A 21,226-nucleotide genomic window follows, 5' to 3' on the forward strand; every position below is an offset into this window, starting at 1 on the left:
CTGAATTTTGATATGTTGTAGATACTGAGCAGACGAACAACTTTCAAGAAGAAAGTATTTCAATCCGAGGTCCGCAAGTTAGAGTTCCGAGGCTATTTACATGGCTGTCAAATTCTTTACGAATTTTGAGTATGTACTCTTTTGCTTCTGCAAATGATGATATACAGTCATACAACAATATATATAGTTGCTTCAAGTAAATCAATTGTACTGAGATTTGAAGATGAAATGAAAATTGTTTCTTATCTGTGAGATTCCAGCTGAAGGAGGTGAACAAGATTTGTGGCGTTGTGCTTTCCACTGACATGAGAGCTTCTCGTGCTGATAACGTGTTGTAAAATCGACTGTGGGTGCAGTGGAATAAATGAAACAAGACACAAAATTTACGAGGTTCCTCTACAGTCAGTGTGACTGGAGTACGTCCTCGGGGCAGCAGTGGTGCTTTCATTATAATTTGAAATAATAGGAGTACAAAGATAACTCTCTCTATTATCCCCTCTCATCTTCCTTTATTTTCTCTTTCCTTCCCGTGAACTCCTCACATTCATCTATCTATTCTTCCTTTATATAAACAAAAGAAAGCACTATTCACTTTACAAATTTTCCACAAATGAATAGTGAAAATACTGTGCATAAATAGTAACAAACTATTCATATGGACCATCCACATAATATTTACAACAAAGTCATCATTTTATGGCACTCCCACTTTCCCTTTCTCTACTGTCTTTCACTTTTTCTTTATACTTATATCACCAAGAGTGTATACTTGTGGTTTTCATTCCCTCTAGGTCCTTTGCTCTTATTTAACCACCATGCATCTTCAAAAAGAAGCTTTTATTTCTTCCAGTGATACACCACGTTTCATAATACCATCAACTTCTTGCAATAATTATTCAAAAGCTTAACACCAATAGTATTCATGATCCATTCTTGATCCGTGTCATTTCATCTAAAATCCTCAACTCCTTAATTCTTTTTCTTCTTAAAATTAACCGAAGCTTACTCATTGAAAATTACTCTCATTCCGTACAGACGATATTATCAGTACAGTTGCTCTTTTCTCCATCTTAATTTGATTTCCAAAACTTGTCATTTCTTCATCAAACTAGCTGACAGACAACCAAAGTTCATCCCTCCTCTTAGAGCATCGTTCATCATCTCTACTATTTATTCAAGCTCAATTATCATTATACAAAGCCTCAATAACATATTTATACATTGCTTTTGAATTCTTCAACACTGAAACATGTAGAATACTCTTCTGCATCAATATAGGTACTCTCAAATTCTTCTGACCAGTTTATCAATATAGGTACTCTCAAATTCTCTTTATATGTGATCAAAATAAGAATCTGCTCAAAAACTAATTTGAATAACAGTGAGTAATCTAAGAATGAGAAGGATATAAAATATAGGGATCAATACCTCCATACATAACATGCTATTGGTTAACACCGCAAGCCTTCTCAGTTTGCAGCTTCTTATTCCTTTCTCTTAAACATATATAAACTTCTTGCTACTTCTACTCTACTCTCTCTCTCTCTCTCTCTGTTTCTTCTTTCTTGTCTTCCTCCCGTTTCAGTCTGAAGGTCTCTGCTTATAAATACATAGCTTCAGTCGGTTGGGTTGTAGGATAATGACGAGCAAGTTGCTGACTAACTAAGGATATTTAATAAATAATTTATTTGTTATCTCGTTGTAAGCCAGCTCCTGCTAGATTGGAGTGTTGTCCAAGTAGCTTTGTGAGCACTTCATACATCCTTTCAAACATTGTTGCCACGTGGATAATAATACAATATTATACCATATAAATATACAAAAAAAGTCTATATCTAAAAATCATCTTCTTTCAAATAACACACACACACACACCCATATACGTAATGTACTAAGAGGAAAACCTTAAAAACTCTTTAAATACATACATATATATATATATATATATATCTATCTAAAATACGGGATCTCATACCATATATCTCAATTACAATAATATCCTTCTAACTATACTAACAAACTCCACTACTGAAATAGTGCCATGTGGCATTTCTGTTATTACTAAACATTTCTGTTATTAACTTTAACAATACAGACTCTGCTTTGTTAGGTTTGGTGGAGACGGAAAAAATAGCGTAGGGGACGGTGGCCGTCGACTACATCACGTCAAAGTGGCTTCTGCTTTTAGTTGGTTTTACAGGAAAAAATGGTGTCGGTGCAGTATGAAAAAAACGTTTGTGCTGTTTGAGGAGCTTTAGGGTGCGTTTCTTACACCTTACGAGTGACTGGCTTGAACTGGCTTAATTAGGATTATAATCCTACGTTTATTTGTTTTTGGGAAAACGACACTATAATCCTACGTTTGGTATGTTTCTCGACAAGAATAAATGGTACTCGCTCCGACTAACAGTTTGGAGCTTTTGCTGGGCATTAAGCGGGACTAATAGTTCGGACCCTTCCTACACCCCGACATCCATTCTTTCTTCTGCTGCGCCGTCACTATGACCAGGTAGTCGGCGGTGGTTGCTCTTCCGTGGCCCAAGCCTGGGAGACAGCTGCAGCTCACGATAAAAGTTGGGGAGACCTATTCAATTTTATGCGATTTGATTATTTGGTTGCAGATCTGTTCATTTTTATGTGGTTTGGTTGCAGATCTGTTCGTTTTATATGCTGTTTGGTTGCTGATAAGATTGAAGGAGAAAATTAATTAGTTTTTAAAAGTTAAGATAACCTTATAATAAGTGAGAGATGGGAGACTGTAGAGATAAAAAGGTAAGTGGAGGACCTTGCCAGAGAAATCGAGAAGGGGAGTTGAGCACAGTTTGTTAGGAGAAGGGTTGCAGAAAGAAATTAATTTTGATAGAAAAGAAATTAATTTTATTAAAAATTATAGTACTTTTTCATTTGTAGTTTAAAGTTATGTTTGTTGTATCGGACTATCTTGAACTGGATTAGTTTTAGGGATTAAGTTGAATTGACTTGCCTTGGACAAAGTAAGATAAGCATAATGAAGTGTGTGGTGCAGTACTAGATTAAAGTGACACATAAAATATTTTGTTATTTTTATTCACTTTTATAATTTTTTTTATTTCATTGCATGCACAAAAGTTATTCGCTGCTCGTTTTCTTCACTGATATTAACCTTTTCTTTTCTTTGCTTCCAAAAATCCCAACCACTGTCTCCAATCTCTTCAATGGAATCCAATCATCTAGTGCGATTGAGTTGCAAAAGCTCCAATCTCTTCAAGATGTGTTAGTAATTTGTTTGGAGATGTTCTGCAGGATAACTATGGTCAATTTCGAGACAAGGTTCAGATAAGGATATAGAGAAGACCTAGGAATAGCTGTTGATAGGGCACACCTAAACATCATTTTGAGGTGATCAATTCAATTGCAAACGCCCTAATCTTTTCAAGCTGAACATCCTCTTGACGTGTTGGGCTGCGATTTATGTTTGTTCATATTTTAGATTTCAATTTGGGGATCTAGGGTTTCTGGGTTTTTTCTCAACATATTGGAAATCGGCGAGCAAGAAAATTTCTAGCACAAGGAGTTGGCGAGGTGTTGGAGTTGGCGACGAGGTTGATTTGGGCGACGGGGAGCGCAGTAGCAAATGATGCAGAAAACAAGATTATAGGGAGTCTTAGCAATCCCATGGTGGAGCACGGGCACGGGATTCGTATTGAAGCGTTAGTAAGGGCCGTATTCTGAGCTAGTCCTAGCTAGTCTCAGCTAGTCTCATTTACTTTAATCCTAACCCACACCAAACATGGGACTGTAGTCCCACTTAAGCCAATCGCACTTAATAACATCAAACAAACGCATTCTAACATTACACTAAATGCTTCACTAAGGCAATTTAATTTTGTGTAGTCTGAAGCCAATCTAGTTTAGTCCTTAAAGCTAGTTCGGTCCGAAATAATTCGGTGCGAAAAATGCTACCTCAGGGTTCAAATATTATTTTATTTACTTGATTATTCAAAGGAAATTTTGAGAGTTTAGAGGAGAAAAGTTTAGTTTAGAGGAGAAATTTTGAGAGTTTAGAGGAGAAAAGTTTAATTTTGAGAGTTTAGCAGCTATAAGTTCAACCATTTTGGGGTTAGTTGAGTATGGTATTTTTCTGACTAAACCTCCAGCATAGCTACCGGCTTCGTCATGAAAAACCACACCAACGCCCCCCACATTCGCAGCAAAGCAGAAAGACCCATCAACGTTTATTTTTACCCATCTGGAAGGGGGAGGACACCAGCGGGATGGCGAGTGCAAAGGTTTGGGAGGAACATCAGGCTGGGCTTTGAGGAAATCATGCAAAAAAAGATTGGCCATATAGCCTACCAAAGCAGGGTTCTCAAGTTTATCCTCCCATAGTAGCGTGTTTCTGGCCTGCCAAATTGAGTGAATGAGCACCAAAAACAGAATGCGTTGATTAGCAGAAAGCGAGGTCACGCAATGATAGAACCACTCACAAAACTGGGTTGAGACGCTAGGAGGGACCACAAGGTTCAAGTTGGTAGCAAGGTAGACAGAGCGGGCGAAATGACAAGAATTAAACACGTGTAGCACCGACTTCGGAGAGGAACTACAGAAAAGACAGGTGTTGTCCACCGCCACCCTTTTGGTTAACAGCGCTGAACGGGTAGGGAGTATATTACAGCAAGCTCTCCAAACGCACATCTTGATTTTACCCGGAACCTTAGGGCTTGTTTGGTATCCTATTTGAAATTTTTTATAATTTTTCAAAACATTTCTTAAGAATTTTTCTTGAAAACAATTTTCTTTAAGACTCAAAAACTTGATTGGTATGCGATTTAAAATTTTTAAATCTTACAACTTAAACTGGACAAAAAGATCCATAAAAAGGGGGCCGAGAGAGAAAGAGGAGAGAGGAGAAAAGAAAGTAAGAGATGATTGGAGGAAAGAGAAAGAAGTGAGAAGATAGGAGGAGATAGAGAGGAAGATGAGTAAGAGAAAGAACCGAGAGAATGAAGAGAGCGGATTGGAAGAGAGACGAAAAAAGTATAAAAAAAAAAAGGGGGAGAGAGAAAGAAGAAAAGAGAGATAGATTTGGAGTGAGAGAAAAGAAATGAGTGAGTTTAAGTTTAAAAACTCTAAAAACTCATTTTTTGTGTTTTTAGATAATATACTATATTTTTTAGTTAGTCTTGAGTTCATTTTTTTAAAATAGTTCTACCAAACAAGTTTTTAAGGCCTAAAACTTGAAAATTGTTTTTGAGTTTAAAAAGTTGGATTCAAGTAGAGTACCAAACATGCTCTTAGCTTTCCAGATGGAATTCCACATCGGACCCTTTGGAATACTTGCAGACGATGTGGATGGTGAATCCCGCATACCATAGGCAACTTTGTAGGCACTCTTAACCGAAAAAACACCTTTGGAATCATAGTGCCACATTAATATATTTGGGGGAAGCCTTCCGCTTAACGGAATAGAGAGCTAGAGTTGTCTCACCTGGAGGAAATAAAGCATTGATCAGATATGCCTTCCACGATGACGTTTCTTTATCAATCAGATCCGAGACCCACTCAATAGCACATTCATCAGGGCGGGAACAGAGGGTCGAAACAAGTGGGGCAGTGGAAGCCATTGGTCCTTTTTGGCATTAGCAGCCCCTTTAATCTAGTTTTTACTTATTTAAAGGAGTTTTAGTGAAAAGAATGGGTAAGTTTATTTTAACAATATAACTTTATTTGTTAAAAAGGACTTAATTTTTAACAAATTAACTTTAATGTGAAAGTCAAAATTTAAATGTGATAAAAATAAAATAAAAAGTAATTAAAAGTTTGTCGCAGGAGGGGAGAAAATCATCTTCCATTCTGTAGACGTCATTATTCTAAAAATAACTGCCTAGGCCCCGCCTAGCCGTTAGGCAGCTAGCCACGCCTCGATTAATGTCTAGACATTTGAAAATTAAGAAAATGCGCCTAGACCAGCTGAGGCGCCCGTTTAGACCGCCTAGACACCCTCTTAGTCCGTCCAGGCCTGCATAGGCACCCGCCTAGGTTACGACTCACTTAGACAGAAAATAAATAATTTTCATTTGCATTTAATTTTTTTCAATAAATTGTAAGATATTTGTTGAATATTTAATTGAGCACACACTATATGTTTGTTCCTCATATTTTCATTATATTCAAATACTTCATAATACATATGCCATTCTATTTTGTAGTTTATGATGTAATTATATATGTTTTAAGTATAAATAGACATTTATTTACACGAAATATAATGAATTTACTTAAATCCGTCTAGTCCGCCTAGGCGCCCGCCTAGACCTCGCTTAGTCGCCTAGGCCTTAGGCCCGAACCCGCCGCCCGACTAACGTCTAGCGTCTTTTAAAACCTTGATAGACGTACTGTACGTTCTCCTATTAGTATTAATCATTTCAATTTACATGCGAATTTCCGAATTCAATTTGAAATGAAAAGCAGATAATAAAGTCAAAATGCCCTCTGAAGACCTTGCGGGATCGGAGGAAGCTTTTGCGGCGTGGCTGGAGTCTTACGATCTCTCTCGAAATTTTCTGACATCGTTTTCTAACGATCTGTCAAGGTCGATTACTTGGTTGTTCTGGATTGTATACGTAAGGAATTATAACAATCAAACAATTTCATATTTTCTTCATTTTGAATTCTAACAGCTACAAAATATGAGGAAATCATTTTCCATAGCGAAAGTTGATTAGTACCTACCCAGAGGCAACCGAACGGCAGCCATTCGGATTGCAAGAGCTGGGTTTTGATCCATTTATATTATTACACAGAGTTCAGGACGTGAAATTAACAATACAGACTCTGCTTTGTTAGGTTTGGTGGACGCGAAAAAAAGAACGTAGGGGACGGTGGACGTCGACTACATTACATCAAAGTGCTCTTGCTTTTAGTTGGGTTTACAGGAAAAAATGGTGCCGGTGTAGTATGAAAAAAACGTTTTTGCTGTTTGAGGAGGTTTAGGTAGGGTGCGATTGTTACACCTTCTCATGAGGGATTGACTTAACTAGGACTATAATCCTACCTTTGGTATGTTTCTGGGCGTTGCTGTAGGCCAAAATCGCAAGTCGGTAGGGGACTTGGCGATGCTACCGTCGGTGGTTGTGGCTGACGAAAAGCAGATCGAGAGGTTGACGATGAAGGTTAGGGAGATGGTGCGATTTGGTTGCTGATAAGATTGAAGAAGAAAATTAATTAGTTTTTAAAAGTTAAGATAATTATAAAATAAGTGAGGGAGATGGTGCGGTTGTGGAGATAAAAAGGTAAGTGGAGAGAGATAGTGCGATTGGTGTTAGATTAGAACACCAAGTAATCTAACTAGGCTGTACTTAACGTCAATCCTGTATACTGATGGCTCCTACTTGTGAATAGGAATTGACTATGGTGGTGGATTCTTTTGTTAATATCTCGGATTAATATTTTGGAATCCAAGTAAGGGAAATTCTCGGAGAATCCTGATATATGTATGTTATATGGCTTCATTTAGATGATTATGTGATACATGTTAATTGGTGCAATAGTACTTTTTCAATTCTATTGAGAAAAAACATGTTATCTTCTTCTTTTAACCAATCCAAGATCGAATAAAACTAGTTCACTCTCTAGAGCATTTTTTAACAACCCAAACAAAACTATAAGCGTGAAGCTCACGTTGCATGGAAAAATATATCGGTACATTAAGACATGCAACCCTTTACATAGACTTAACTAGCTAAGCGCGTGTGCCAAATCCCTTTGTGGCCTCAGTGTGGAAGCTTTCTAGCCCCCGCTGCCTCCTCCTGCCTATCTCTACCGAATCTACAACACCTGATATTCTTGATGCTACGCTAATTTTTAATTTATAAACCCCTAATAGTTTAAAAAAAAAAAAAAAAAAAAAACCGCAATACCACCATTCCACCCCATCACCTCTGTCAAATGATGCCCAGTGAAACACATTTAAGTGGTGGCCTCATCCAACATCTCACACGCCCCCTCCCTTCGGATCTCAAAATCAGCCGCACACCCGTCCCTCACACCCACCTGGCGAACTCTTTGTGACCTAACCTCCGCGATTTGATCCACCGCCCCCTCCTTGGAACCACTCATAATCACCTCTTGTTCCCACACGCCCGTCATCTGAGACCCATTGCCACCCAAGGCCAACCTTGATGTAAACTAAACCAAAAATCAATCAAGCAATAAACAAAACACAATCATTTCAGAGTTCCTCCAATATAGGAGTACCTCACTAACAACGAAAACTTTATTGATTGCCAACAAATACAAGAGAACTCACAAACACAAAGTGTTCTCAAGTATACAAACTTATGACTCTCACAACTTTCACATACAAAACTCTATCCCACATCCATCTATTTATACTAACAGATGTCCTAGGTTTACACAAAATCCCTAGAATATAGGAAACCAAATCCTATACTAAAACCAAATCTCAAACCAACACAAATCCAAATATCTTGCGTCCAAGATCTCCCAATCCTTTTTAGTTTAGGCATGTTGATTTAATGCCAGATCCAACAATCTCCACCTTGGCATGAAATCCATGACGAGGCATCAAACAACTTACGTTGCTCCACCATATTGCAAGATCAAACTTGCTTCAACTGCACCAAATCCAAGCAGTGCTCGAACTTAGCTGCATTAACCATTTTTGTCAACATATTAGCTGGATTATCTTCTGTAGCAACCTTTTTTAGACGAATCTCACCTTCAGTTACCACTTCTCTCACAAAATGATATCGTACATCAATGTGTTTAGTCCTACCATGATGTACCTGATATCTGGCAAAATAAATGGCACTTTGTCTGTCACAATATACATCCAACTTGCATTGTTTTACACCTAAATCTCCTAACAACCCCAGAGTCCACATTGCTTATTTGATAGCTATAGTGATTGCCATCTACTTTGCTTCTGTGGTTGATAATGCCATTGTTGGTTGTAATATTGATCTCTAGCATATAGGACCCTTTGCCATAGTAAACACATACCAGTCGTCGATCTTCTTTTGTCTAAGTCTCCAGCAAAGTCTAAGTCCACATATCCCACTAAGAACTTATCAATTCCTTCATCACATTTTTCAAAACAAATACCTTTGTCCGTCGTTCCAAACACTCGTAGCTTATCGTAATCCTGAGCTGGTTCTCCGAACCACACTTCAATGGGTGTTCTACCCTCTAATGTTGTTGATGGTAGTTGATTAAGCACATAACATGCATAGCTCAAAGCTTCTGCCCCGAAATCTTTTTGGCAACTTAGCTTGAGATAACATGCAACGAATTTTCTCGAGCAATGTCCTATTTAGTCTTTCTGCAATCTCATTCTGCTGTGGAGTATGTCTAACACTGAAATTCCGAGTAATCCCTTCCTTTTTACACACTTTGAAGAAAAGGATCAGAGGTATATTGTAATACCCTGAAAATTTTAAATATATGAATATGTGGAGAAAATCAAAATAAATCGATTGATGAATTTGAAGAATTAAATCGAGAATATAACTGAGCTTTTATATGATTTTCCAAGAATTTATAATAAATTGTGTAAGTTTAGTTTTAAATTAAACTAGTTACGAGGTTTAAAGTTTGGACCTTAATTGTTTAAAATACGTAGACCTTTCGAGGTCAAAATTTATATTTTTGAATAGAGCTCGACCTAACGAACGCGTAGGCGCAAACCGTTCGTGAAACGGAGTTAGAACGAAGAAGTTATTAACGTTTAAAGTCGGGAATAAAATTGTAAATTTCCTATTACTAGAATGCTGCAGATTTTTGGAGCCAAATCTGGAAGGCCACGTGTGTGGCCCAGATTGAAAGTAAGAAAAGTTAGGCGGTGGAGATGGAAAATAAAGGAGAGAAAGGAGGGAGAGATGGGCGAATCAGAAAAGGGGAGGATGAGAGGTGACCAATGAGAGAAGAGAGAAAGGAGGAAAAAGGAGAGGATGGGGGGAACGGAGGATCCCGTGACCCAGATGGCCAAACCCGACCCGGTCGGGTTTCTCTCCTATTTTCCGACGAAATTAGCCATTTTTACGGTGACATTACCTCAAATTAACCATTGTAAAACCCTCCATGACCTTCCTTCTCCCTAATACACCTCGAAATTTATGTAATTTGGCTTCGGATTTGGGAAAAACAGCACCGGTGGGTGCGGTGAACTCGTGACCTTGTTTCCCCAATTATCAAATGAATCCATCAAATTAATACCACAATTAGATTCCCCTTGAGATCTGGAACAAAGCCCATTCATTGGTTGGGGCATCGGAGTCGCTATGGAGTCGAATTGAGGACACCCAAATTCTAGGGTTCCGACGGGTTTTGATGAAATTGGAGCCTTTCCAGGCACAATTGGCCTCGGTTTCAGGTATGAAAGTTTCTCTACTCATTGAGATCTTCATTTATGTAATTTTTTAGAATTTTTAGGAATAGTTGAATTTTCCGACGAGTTGGGCGGCCGACCGCCACCTGCGGCGGCAGGGGCGGCGGCGCACGGCCTGGGAGCTGACATTTGCGTTGTTATATGAATTTCGTTATTTTAAGTAGGTTGTTTTTGATCTAATTGTTATGGTTTAAATATTAATATGATTGTGGTGTATGTGGGATTAAATGAATAGTTTGTATTTGGTTCGGAACTTTGAACTTTTGAACTACGAAAGGCTTGATCCCTGTTGAGGGTACGTAGGCAGTCTAACAAGATGTTAGATGCAGCCATAAAATATGTGAAGTTAAATTAATTCAAGAATAAAGGTTACATAATGGAAATTGGAGCATAAAAGAAATGGTACTAAATTGGAATTTAAGTTGGATGTTTTGGAATACAAATTGCTTGTGGGATGAAGGATTAGAATTGAATTGATTTTTATTTTGGGCGTATCACTAATATCATTATTTATAGAAATAAAATAAATATTTCGGGACCGGGGCGTTACATATATTCCCTTCCATTATCACTTCTCATTATCTTAATATTCTTTCCAGTCTTGTTCTCCACCATGTTCTTCCATTCTAGGAAGATGTCAAGAACTTCGTCCTTTCGTTTCATCATATATATCCATGATCTGCGAGAGTAGTCATCAATAAAAGATATATTTTACAAACCATTTTTTTCCACCTAAAAAAGCATTCTTTGCAAGCCCCCAAACATCAAAGTGAACATAGTCCAAAATCATTTTCGTTTGATTAACAGCTGAGCCAAATTTCACCTTTGTTTGTTTGCCAAGAACGCAATGCTCACAAAAATTTATCTTTCCAGTTTTTGCTCCTTTTAAACACCCTTGCTTGATCAATCCTTGTAATGCTTTTTCTCCTACATGTCCCAGCCTTATGTGCCATAATATAGACAAGTCATTTTTATCACTTTGCACTTTATCAACTACCATAGCCACTCTATTTTCCAAAGTCTTTCCTTGTAGCATATAAAGTAAGCTATTCTGAGGCCCTTTCATTATGACAAGTGTTCCTTTAGCAACTTTGAGCACGTTGTTATCGGAGTAAAACTTATAGCCTTGTGACTCGAGAATGCCTAGTGAGATCAATTTTTTCTTCAGATTTGGGATGTACCTTACACCATGCAGTTTTCGAATCACACCATCATGATGCTTGATCCTAAATTCTTAGTTACTAGGTAACCAAAAGAACGAAACTCTATGAAATAGACGCGAGCATAGTCGCTCAATATAATAGACACACCTAATTGTTATGAGACTCACAACAAACAACACACCAATTGCGTGGTTTTTTTTTTTTTTTTAACAAACGATATTATCTACACTAAGGGATGAGGGAGTAGGCTAAGCATCACAATGAACTAGCAATAATGTGGTTCAAATTCGCCTTTGGCGAGAATTGAACCTAAGATCATTCACTTATCAGTGAATAGTACATTTAACTAAGAGGTGGGGATAAATTAATATCAAATTTGTTATTAATTAGACCGTAGTAGTACGTGGCATGTAGTTAATACTTATTACGTTTAATAACCAGTCACGAGTGTAATCCATGCATTGCAGTTTCCCGGATTTTTGGACTCTTGGGTTTTTGGATTCTGCTCCCACATCTTGTATTGGTCCCTTTTGAGGTCCAATTTGAAGGCCCGCTGAATAAGTCGAAGGATTTTGAAGTCCAAACTTTGAAGGCGTACAAGACAGCTTACAGAAGACTTACAAAGCCTATATAAGAAGCCCGATGTGAGATAATGTGGGTCAGTGAAATCCCAGTCAACAAAAGAAGTTGATTTAGGGCTGGTTTGGTATTGCTGTGCTTTGAAAAAAAACTGCTGTGAGAATAAGTGGCTGTGCTGTGAGAATAAGCGGCTGTGAAATAAAGTCAGTAGAGTGTTTGGTAAACTTTTTTGTGAAAGTGCTTTTGGAAAAAAAAGCAGGATGATAGTGTGTCTTTTCATTAAAGGAGCACCGTAGCTCCGTGTGCTTTGAAAAAACTGGCTTTTTTTCAAAGCAGCAAATAGCAGCTTCAGCTTTTCCTTTGATTTTCAGCTTATTCTCACAGCAGCTTCCAAAATAAGCCATTTTTATTCAGTTTACCAAACACAAAAATGACCCTCAGCTTTTTTTCACAGTGGTTTTTTTTAAAATCACCTCAATCCCGGGAAATTTGGAAAAATAACCAAATTTTAGATCTCATATAGAATTATAACCACCATTTTAATTTTATGATAATTATAACCAAAACTTGATGTAAAAGTATTAATATACCTTTAATACTAGGGTTTCTCATAACAACCACAACACAACCTTTAAACTACCTTAAAATGTTGAGGATTACTGCAGATTGAGGCCACTGAATTAACTTTCTTTTTAATTAGCAAGACAACCTATGAGAATGTTCTTCAGAAGGTACTAATTCCATAGCTAATTATTATTTTTGTAATTAGATACTTCGATTTAGTGTTTCACTGACTAAATTGCATACATTCCAATATATTTTTCCAGTGGATGAAGAAAGAATACGAAATTGCATATGCAAAGTGAATAGTGAAAACAAAAAAGTGATGAAGATTAATTTCTCATTTTAGGATAGTTTAAAGGTTTGTTTTGGTTGTTGTGAGAAACCCTAATATTAAGGGTATATTAGTACTTTTACATCAAATTTTGGTTATAATTATCATAAAATTAATATGGTGGCTATAATTCTATATGGGGTCTAAAATTTGATTATTTTTCCAAATTTCCCCTCAATCCCAAACGGGATCTTAGAACTATTTCTGAAGAGGGACTGCTACTTCTAATTATGTTCCTGTTGTTTTATGGCAAGAAGATTCCGCGCGGTGTGTGTAGGAAGGAAAGGAAACTTCCCCGCAATATCCATGCTATATGAATGTGGAGGGCTGAGGCTTCTCTTCTCCACGTCGCATTTTCTCATAGGGATTAACCTATTATAAAAAACCACTCAAATGGAGATACGGCGACGGCGACGGCGACGGTTGGGGAACATCGAATTTTCGATGGGTGGTGTCCTTTGTCGAGCGGTAGAGGTTGTGAACGATACGGATCCGGGCGTGGAGCTTGCGATGACGGAGGTGGAGGGCAATGAAACGCAGGGCACAGAGATTCTTAGGCTCGGACCTGGGGAGAGGAGAATGATCAAGGGCCGCCAGTTCATAAAACGAAGCTCGATTTCTAAAGTGCACCGAAGCATTCATGTCACTCCCGTGCTTGCCAGCGGCGAACGAGCGAAAAAGGTCTTGTCGGCAAACCATTTTGCTCGGCACGGGAAGGTCACATTCCGGATAGTGGAAGGGGAACTGACAAACGACTCGGTAGAGATCTCCGATCTCCGCCGCTTGAGGTGAACATTAATTAAACTTTCTGAGAGCTTATACTCAAACTATATTTGCGATGATATCGTATCGATTCATGACCTAAATTGTATGTGTTTTGCTTGTTAGGTTCTCCGCCTGTCTTGGAGGAAACCGGTACATATCTCTTTCCTTTCCGAATAATCTGTGCTTAGCAAGTTTTGCTTTTTACTCTGACTCTGTGTTTTGATTTTCTACTTTGATTTGGTGTTTCGATTTTGCACTTTGGTTTTGTTGTTTTCTGATCTGCTGCGCAAATTTAGGATTTTTTTGTTTGTTTTTTCTGAGATAATATTATTTTCCGGTGAGAACAGTTCCCAAATTTTGTATAATTCGGTATGTCTTCTATATGTGCATTAGTAAAAGGAATTTTCCGAGAGCTTATTATACTCAAACTATATTCGCGATGATGTCTTATCGATTCATGACCTAAATTGTATGTGTTTTGCTTCTTAGGTTCTCCGCCTGTCTTGGAGGAAACCGGTACATATCTCTTTCCTTTCCGAATAATCGGTGCTTAGCAAGTTTTGATTTTTACTCTGATTCTGTGTTTTGATTTTCTACTTTGATTTGGTGTTTCGACTTTGCACTTTGGTTTTGTTGTTTTCTGATCTGTGCTGCGCAAATTTAGGATTTTTTGTTAGTTTTTTCAGTCTTGGTGATTTGTGTCTCTGTTCTGATTTAGATTGCAGGATTGTTGACATTATTTGTGGTTTTTTGAGGTATAGCAACTAGGGAAAGCTCTTCTTTTCGAATTAACAGCTTCTGCTTTGATATTTCCAGTTGTATTGAAACCTGTAGTATTTAAAAGTGGTCATTTGTATTCTAAGATAATATTATTTTCCGGTGAGAACAGTTCCCAAATTTTGTATAATTCGGTAGGTCTTCTATATGTGCATTAGTAAAAGGAATTTTCTCTTTATTGTCATACAGTCTTGTTCACTCCATTGAAACAAGTCCACTATTCTATCTTCCTTTCTTCCTTGTCTCGTCTTTCTCTGGGTCTTCATCGAATGGCTCCTCCTCTTCACTCTCTGGTCTTCAGCGGATGTGGCCAACCTTTCAATTTCCCTGCATCACTTTGTTTCGCAACCTCCATTGTGTTCCTTTTGCCCAATTTTAGTGCATCTATTGTTCTTGAATGACGAAAACCGTTTCCACTTTGAGAAATGGGCGTTTTGTTTTGTTGCTGAGGAAGTTAGATAAATATAAGCTTGATTGGAAATGGAAATCGTATTTGCATATTTGGATTTTGTTATTTTCTTGTATGTCTTTAGCAATGGCTGGTTCGGATTGTTGTATATTTCTTATGCCAGTTACGGTTTGATGTGAACCTTGAGATTAAACTTGCAAATCCATGATTTAGTTGCACTTTAGTGAGCAGGTTGCCCAAACAAGTAGCTGTATAATGCTTCTATTACTTTAAATACCATCACTTCGCAATCCCTTGGTACTTTGAAGTCCCTCAGTTTGTTACCAGCCCTATACATTGGTCTAGTGAATTTTGCCAATGCAGTTCAGCCACATTACTTATCAGCGACACTCCAAAATAGCCACAACCATGGCCCGTCTAAATGTCACACAGCTCCTTAACCACATACAAATTGAGAGTATTTACTGTAGTGCATCACTTTGTTGACTGGGATTTCCCTGACCCACTTTATGGTTTTATGTGAACTGAGTTTGGTGGAAATGGCTTTAGTCGCAAAATGTGTTTTTGTTCATTTAACTTTTCAATTTTGGTGATTTGTGTGTTGGATGATTTTCTTACATGGTTTCTTTTCTGGTTTGGATTGCAGGAGTCGCTGAAGTCCTTGTGCTGTTTTACGGGGTATAACGATATTGGAAAGCTGGTATTAGAAGTCTGAGTTGGAAGAATCTGATTTAGGGGGTGTAGTTAATTTAGATTTCAGAGGATTTTAATGTACTTTTTTAGGTGGCAGATTTCAAAAGAGTTTAGAAAACTCTAGAATTGTATATAGATTTTGATAGATTTATATGGATTATATAATAGATTTTTATTGATTTGCATGGACTTCTTTCATGGATGGATTTCGTAGTATTTTGAAAAAATTGGAAATCACATACAGAGCCGTTAGATCATTTTTAATAAAATCTTATGGCTGATATTAAACTGCATTCATGACCTACTGCACACCAAACGACGCACGCAGCATAAGTACTTGCCTAAGAGAGCATGAGACTGGTGGGGTGTCCTCTGTGGAAAGATTAGAACTTGCCAATATAAGGAATTAGGGTTTAGGGTGAGTCACTTCACCTTGGAAAAAATGGTCGTAAAAATGGTGGCTGCTGTTGTATTCTCCCAAATTCCCTTTTTTCACCAACACGCCAAGATTAGAACAGGCAAAGGGGATTAGAACTTGCCAGAACCCAATAGTTAATTAGGGATTAGAATGGATTTTTTTATTAATTTAGAATTTTATTTGTGAGTTTGGATTGCAGGAGTCGTTAAATTCCTTGTGCTGTTTTACGGGGTATAACGATATTGGAAAGCCGGTATTGGAAGTCTTGAGTTGGAAGAATCTGTTTTCAAATATTTAATCGCATCGTGAAGAAGTGTAATCTTGCAAAATTCAGTGTTTTGATAATGTGGATCTATAAAAGGATTTTAGTTCTTATTAGCGATATTTCAAAGCTTTATTTGCAGTATACCCATATCTGGCCCTGTATGCCAAGCACAGAGGCCATGGATTCTCGATTTGCTTCGGTGCGTCGAGACGTCTGGTTACTGATTTTTCATGCATCATTTCCAACAAAAGCGCCTCTCGAGCTCTGATGTCATATCTCTGCCGTGAAGTTTTTACTTGCATCCAGTTCGTCTCATGGTTCCACATATCCTTCAATTCTTCATGTTCCTTCCCCCATCACCCACCACTTCTCCCACCCCCCAACTCTCTTTCTCTCGCACCACTCTCTCTCCCCAACTATCTCATTCTCTCTTAACACTCTCCCTTACTCGAAGAAAACCCCGATCGATCGGGTCAATGAAGACCACCACCATCTCCGACGAATTTCAGACCACCAACACCGCCATTAAAATCTCTTTTTCCCCTTGAACTCATCTCTGACGTCAGTTTGGAGAAAAAGGAACCCCAAACGTCGATTCGACGAGCTCCGACACGGAGCTACTTTGCCGGCGAGTTTTGCCCGTGTACTGGGGGAAGATCTTGGCGGGGAGGTTCTCGTCGGAGATGGAGGCGCAGTGGAGAGGGAAGTGGCTGCGGGTGATGGGGATGGGGGAAGGGGTGGGTGATGGAGGGTGGGCACGGCCGGGGAAGAAGGGGAGGAAGGGGATCTAGGTTTTGTTTTTTTTTTTTCTTTTTTAACTTTTCTTTAAATAATTTTTTTAATTTTTTAATTTTTTAAATTAAGTTTTTAGTCACGTAGCACAAATGTGGCAGCCATGTCAGCACACATGGGAACCTTATATTTGCCACGTTATCACTTAACAGTTTACTTAACAGATTTTCTAACGGATGCATGAAATTGAAATAAAATGATAAGTAAATGTTTTAAAGATGATGTAAGGAATTGAAATCGACCTCAAACATGAAAGATTAAAATGTAATTTACCCATAAATTAATGAAAAATGATTTTCTATATTTTGTAGGCGATGAGAAATACAATTTTCTATTATCACGTTTGCTAAAGACGAGAAAATAAATATGAAATCGTTCGACAAATTTGTAATCTTAATATCTGGTTAGGGATGAAATTGAAAAAAGAGAGCTAAGTAGAAAGAATATTAGCCCCTCCGCACGTGAGTGGGTGCGTGCGAGAGGCAGATTCTTTTCTTAGGGATCTCGTGATCTTATCTGTCTATCGTATATTGTATGGTCAGTTTTCTTTAGGTACTATTCATATTTAATTTTAAATTTTGAAATAAATTATAACCGCACGATGTACGATGAATAGGTGAGATCACAGGATCCCTAGGATTCCTAGGAAAATGATACAACGAGGATCCTCTTTGTTTTTTTTTTAAGGGAGTTTTAACGAAAAGTCCATGGTACTGTTCACTTTAACGAAAAATCACATTTTTACACTAAAAAGTCAAACCTGCTACTATTCACTTTACCTTTTATTTTATCTTTATCATAAAAATTTAAAGTTTTCACGTTATTTACATTAGTTTTTTTTTTTTTTTAATTCATTGGTCCTGCACGACCCTAAAGATTATATGTTTGCGTGAGACGGTTGTCAAAAGTTCCAAAAGAGATCATATTAATAATAAGAAATTAAATGAAGGTCACCAAGAGCATTCGTATATGTACTCCCTCTAGAAAGCTCGCTAATTCAGAACGTTAAAATGTATTCTTTCAATGTGTTGTGTGTACCTATTGAATAATTATGACTCATTTTTGCTATAGAATAGGGCATTAGGGTTCAGTCATTGAACATTGTATATCATCAACACCATCATACTCACGTGCATGCGAAATGCCTTTCTTAAATCACTGGTGCTATGCGCTCTTAAAGATGTCTGGCATTAGTTGTTTTTCCTTGTAATTGTCAAAATGCCTCACTGAACAAATTGAAAACGACTAAAGCAAGAATTACAATGAAAAACAACTAACACAAGACATCTTTAGAGCGTAACAAATTTGTTGATAAATATGTAAACGAAAATAACATTAATGTTTAATTGTATGGTGTAAGTCACATTTTTTCAAGTTATCATAACCAAGTGATGGTATATTACGATACATTGATCCAAAACAAAAAGATGAACAATATGTACATACAAAAACATAAAGTCTACTTGTAATGTGATGGTGCCATTATCAAATCATGGTCGTGCAAGAGATTTTTTTTTGGGTAAAGTACAAAAAATTACCTCAACTATTGGTGTCGCGACACTTTCATATCTCATTTTTTAAAATTGACAATGTTATACCTCATCCTTAGAATTTGTGCCAATGTCATACCTCCGTCATTTTTTTTGTTAATTTTTCTATTAAGTGCTGACGTGGTTTGATCCGGAGCCCATTTTCTATTAAAAAATGATTAAAAACTAAAAAAAATCATTTAATATTTTTTTAAATATTAAAATAATAAAGAAAAGTTAAAAAAAAAAAAAACCAACAATCAGTTCGTTCCCTTCCCCCCTTCTCTCTCTTCTCCCCATCTTCTTCTTCTTCCCCCTTCATGCAACTTCAACCTAGAAAAAAAGAAGAGAAAAAAAAAAACTAATTTGTCTTCCCCGCTCCCCACCCCCTATTCTCCCTGCACCCAACCTCCCTACCTTCCCACCCACCCTCTGCACCCAACTTCGCACCCACTACCTGCAACCCAAAAAAAAAAAAAACCCCAGATCTCGTTGAGGTGGAATCAGGAAACCTTCGAAGGTTGAGAACTTGGGCGCGGAGAAAATGGGGGGAATGGATGTGGAGGGAAGAGGGTGGGTATGTGGGGATGGGGGGCAGGATGGAAGAACTGGGTGTCCTTTTTTTTTTCCTTCTCTCTTTTCTTCGTCTTCTGCAGGTTGGGGGGGGACGAGCTGGGTGTCCTTTTTTTTTTCCTTCTCTCTTCTTCTTCTTCAGCAGGTTGGGTGGGGGGGAACAAACCTTTTTTTTTTCCCTTCTCTCTCTTCTTCTTCTTCAGGTTGGGTGGGGGGAGGGGAGACGGACGAACTCGGTTTCCATTTTTTTTTCTTTTTTTTCTTCTTCTTCTTCCTCCTTCTTCTTCTTTCTGGGTTGGGGGAGCGGGTTGGGGTTTTTTTTTTTTTTTTAATTTCTTTTCTTCTTCTTCTTCTCTTCCTCATCCTTCTTCTTTCTGGGTTGCAAGAAGGTGGGTTTGTGGTGGTAAGAGGGGGACAAACTGGGTTTGGTTTGGATTTTTTTTTCTTTTCTTTTTTCTTCTTCTTCTTCCTCATCTTTCTTCTTCTTTCTGGGTTGCAGGAAGATGGGGAAGAGAGAGAGGGGGAGGGACGACTTTCTATTAAAAATGGGAGAGAGAAGGGAGAGAGAGAGTTTAAAAAAAATTATTTTTTTAATTTTTACTTACTAAAAATATATTTAATTATTAGTGAGTGGATCCTGCATGTAGCCACGTCAGCATTTAACGGAAAAATTAACAGAAAAACTGACAGAGGTATGATATTGGCACAAATTTTAAAGATGAGGTATGACATTGTCAATTTTAAAAGATAAGGTATGAAAGTGTCGTGACATCAATAGTTGAGGTAGTTTTTTGTACTTTATCCTATTTTTTTAATCACGAGCGCTAAGCGGTTCGAAATATATATTGTGCCAGTTGTTCTCATGCAATAGTGAAACAACACGTGCGTGTGAGAGGATTAAAACAACCTTTTTTTAGGAGGCATTAGGTGTTTATTTTTCTATCGACATTCATATTTGTTGAGAGCTGATTGGCGAATTTCATTTATTTGCGAGGGGCATTTTCTTAATTGCTCATGCGGCTTGAAGGTCGCTAGCAAAGGAATCCAGGGGTCCTCCCAGATTTTGATCCTAGAGCCCTCACCAACAAAGACCCAAAGTGAAAATCTGTGAAATATATTGCAGAAATATACCAATTATTTATATGATCAAATATATCAAATCAAATGTATAATCACTATCAAACTTATGAAATTTAAATTGGGAAAAAGGAATAAGAAAATCTGGCCTGTGAACCAAAGAGAGGTGCGATGTCGCTGCCCTAAAGTCGTAGACGCCTCCCTACGTGCAGGTTATGGTGGTGCCTACAACTCCAAGATACAACCCAAAGCCTCACAGGATGTCTGATCCAATATGCACGTCAACGGCAGACGGGATTGCCAAGTAGTGATCAATTGCCCAAGAATTATGAAGTAAGAATGTAAATAGACTGACAGAGATATGAGAATTGAGGAAGACATAAAAGTTTTAAGCGTATATTGTTTTCTGTCTGAGGTTTCATATTTAAAGAACTCCTCATACCCTTTTAAAAGGAATATGACTTTTCAAATAAAACACAACTCTTAAATATTATAAATAAATAAAATAAAATAATAATAAGTTTGGAATCTTTAAAATAAAATATTATTAAAATAATTAAAATAACCAACAATCCTCCACAAGATTCAAAACTTTATGAGGAATAAAATAGACACAATTGAAGAAACGGAAGTTTGGGCAATTTGTATACCATGCAATGGGTGTGGGTGTCTTTTGGACTTGAACCTACACTTAGTATTCATAGTTTTCATCTGAAGGAATCATAGTGAACTAAGTCTTGAACTAGATTCCTCTAATTCAGATTACAACATATGACACACATAGTATTGATAAAAAACTTAGCGCGGGTTAGCACTATTAATGGCCTTGTGCTTAATCTTGATTCTCATGAGTGTTTTTAGAGAACAACCCAATTCTCACAGTCACGGCCTCACGACTACTCTC

The 21,226-nt window shown here is 37.6% G+C and overlaps 1 protein-coding gene across 3 annotated transcripts; it reads left to right on the plus strand.

Annotated features, from left to right (window-relative positions):
- Nucleotides 1-13,220: 13,220 nt before the first annotated feature.
- On the plus strand, nt 13,221-15,853 carry LOC103456125 (uncharacterized). 3 transcript variants are annotated; one of them, XM_008395765.4, is made up of 4 exons: nt 13,221-13,812; nt 13,913-13,939; nt 14,279-14,305; nt 15,622-15,853. In XM_008395765.4, exons 1-4 carry the CDS (start codon nt 13,418-13,420, stop codon nt 15,629-15,631), a joined length of 459 nt encoding a protein of 152 aa, XP_008393987.1. In that variant the 5' UTR covers nt 13,221-13,417; the 3' UTR covers nt 15,632-15,853. The 3 variants fall into 3 exon arrangements, with proteins under 3 accessions (XP_008393987.1, XP_017178218.1, XP_008393988.1); XM_017322729.3 differs by lacking the exon at nt 13,913-13,939 and having other exon boundaries at nt 13,224-13,812; XM_008395766.3 differs by lacking the exon at nt 14,279-14,305 and having other exon boundaries at nt 13,231-13,812.
- The last annotated feature ends 5,373 nt before the right edge of the window (nt 15,854-21,226 follow it).

This window comes from Malus domestica, chromosome 15 (assembly GCF_042453785.1).
Source record: "Malus domestica chromosome 15, GDT2T_hap1".
In the NCBI taxonomy this organism is placed as follows: domain Eukaryota; kingdom Viridiplantae; phylum Streptophyta; class Magnoliopsida; order Rosales; family Rosaceae; genus Malus; species Malus domestica.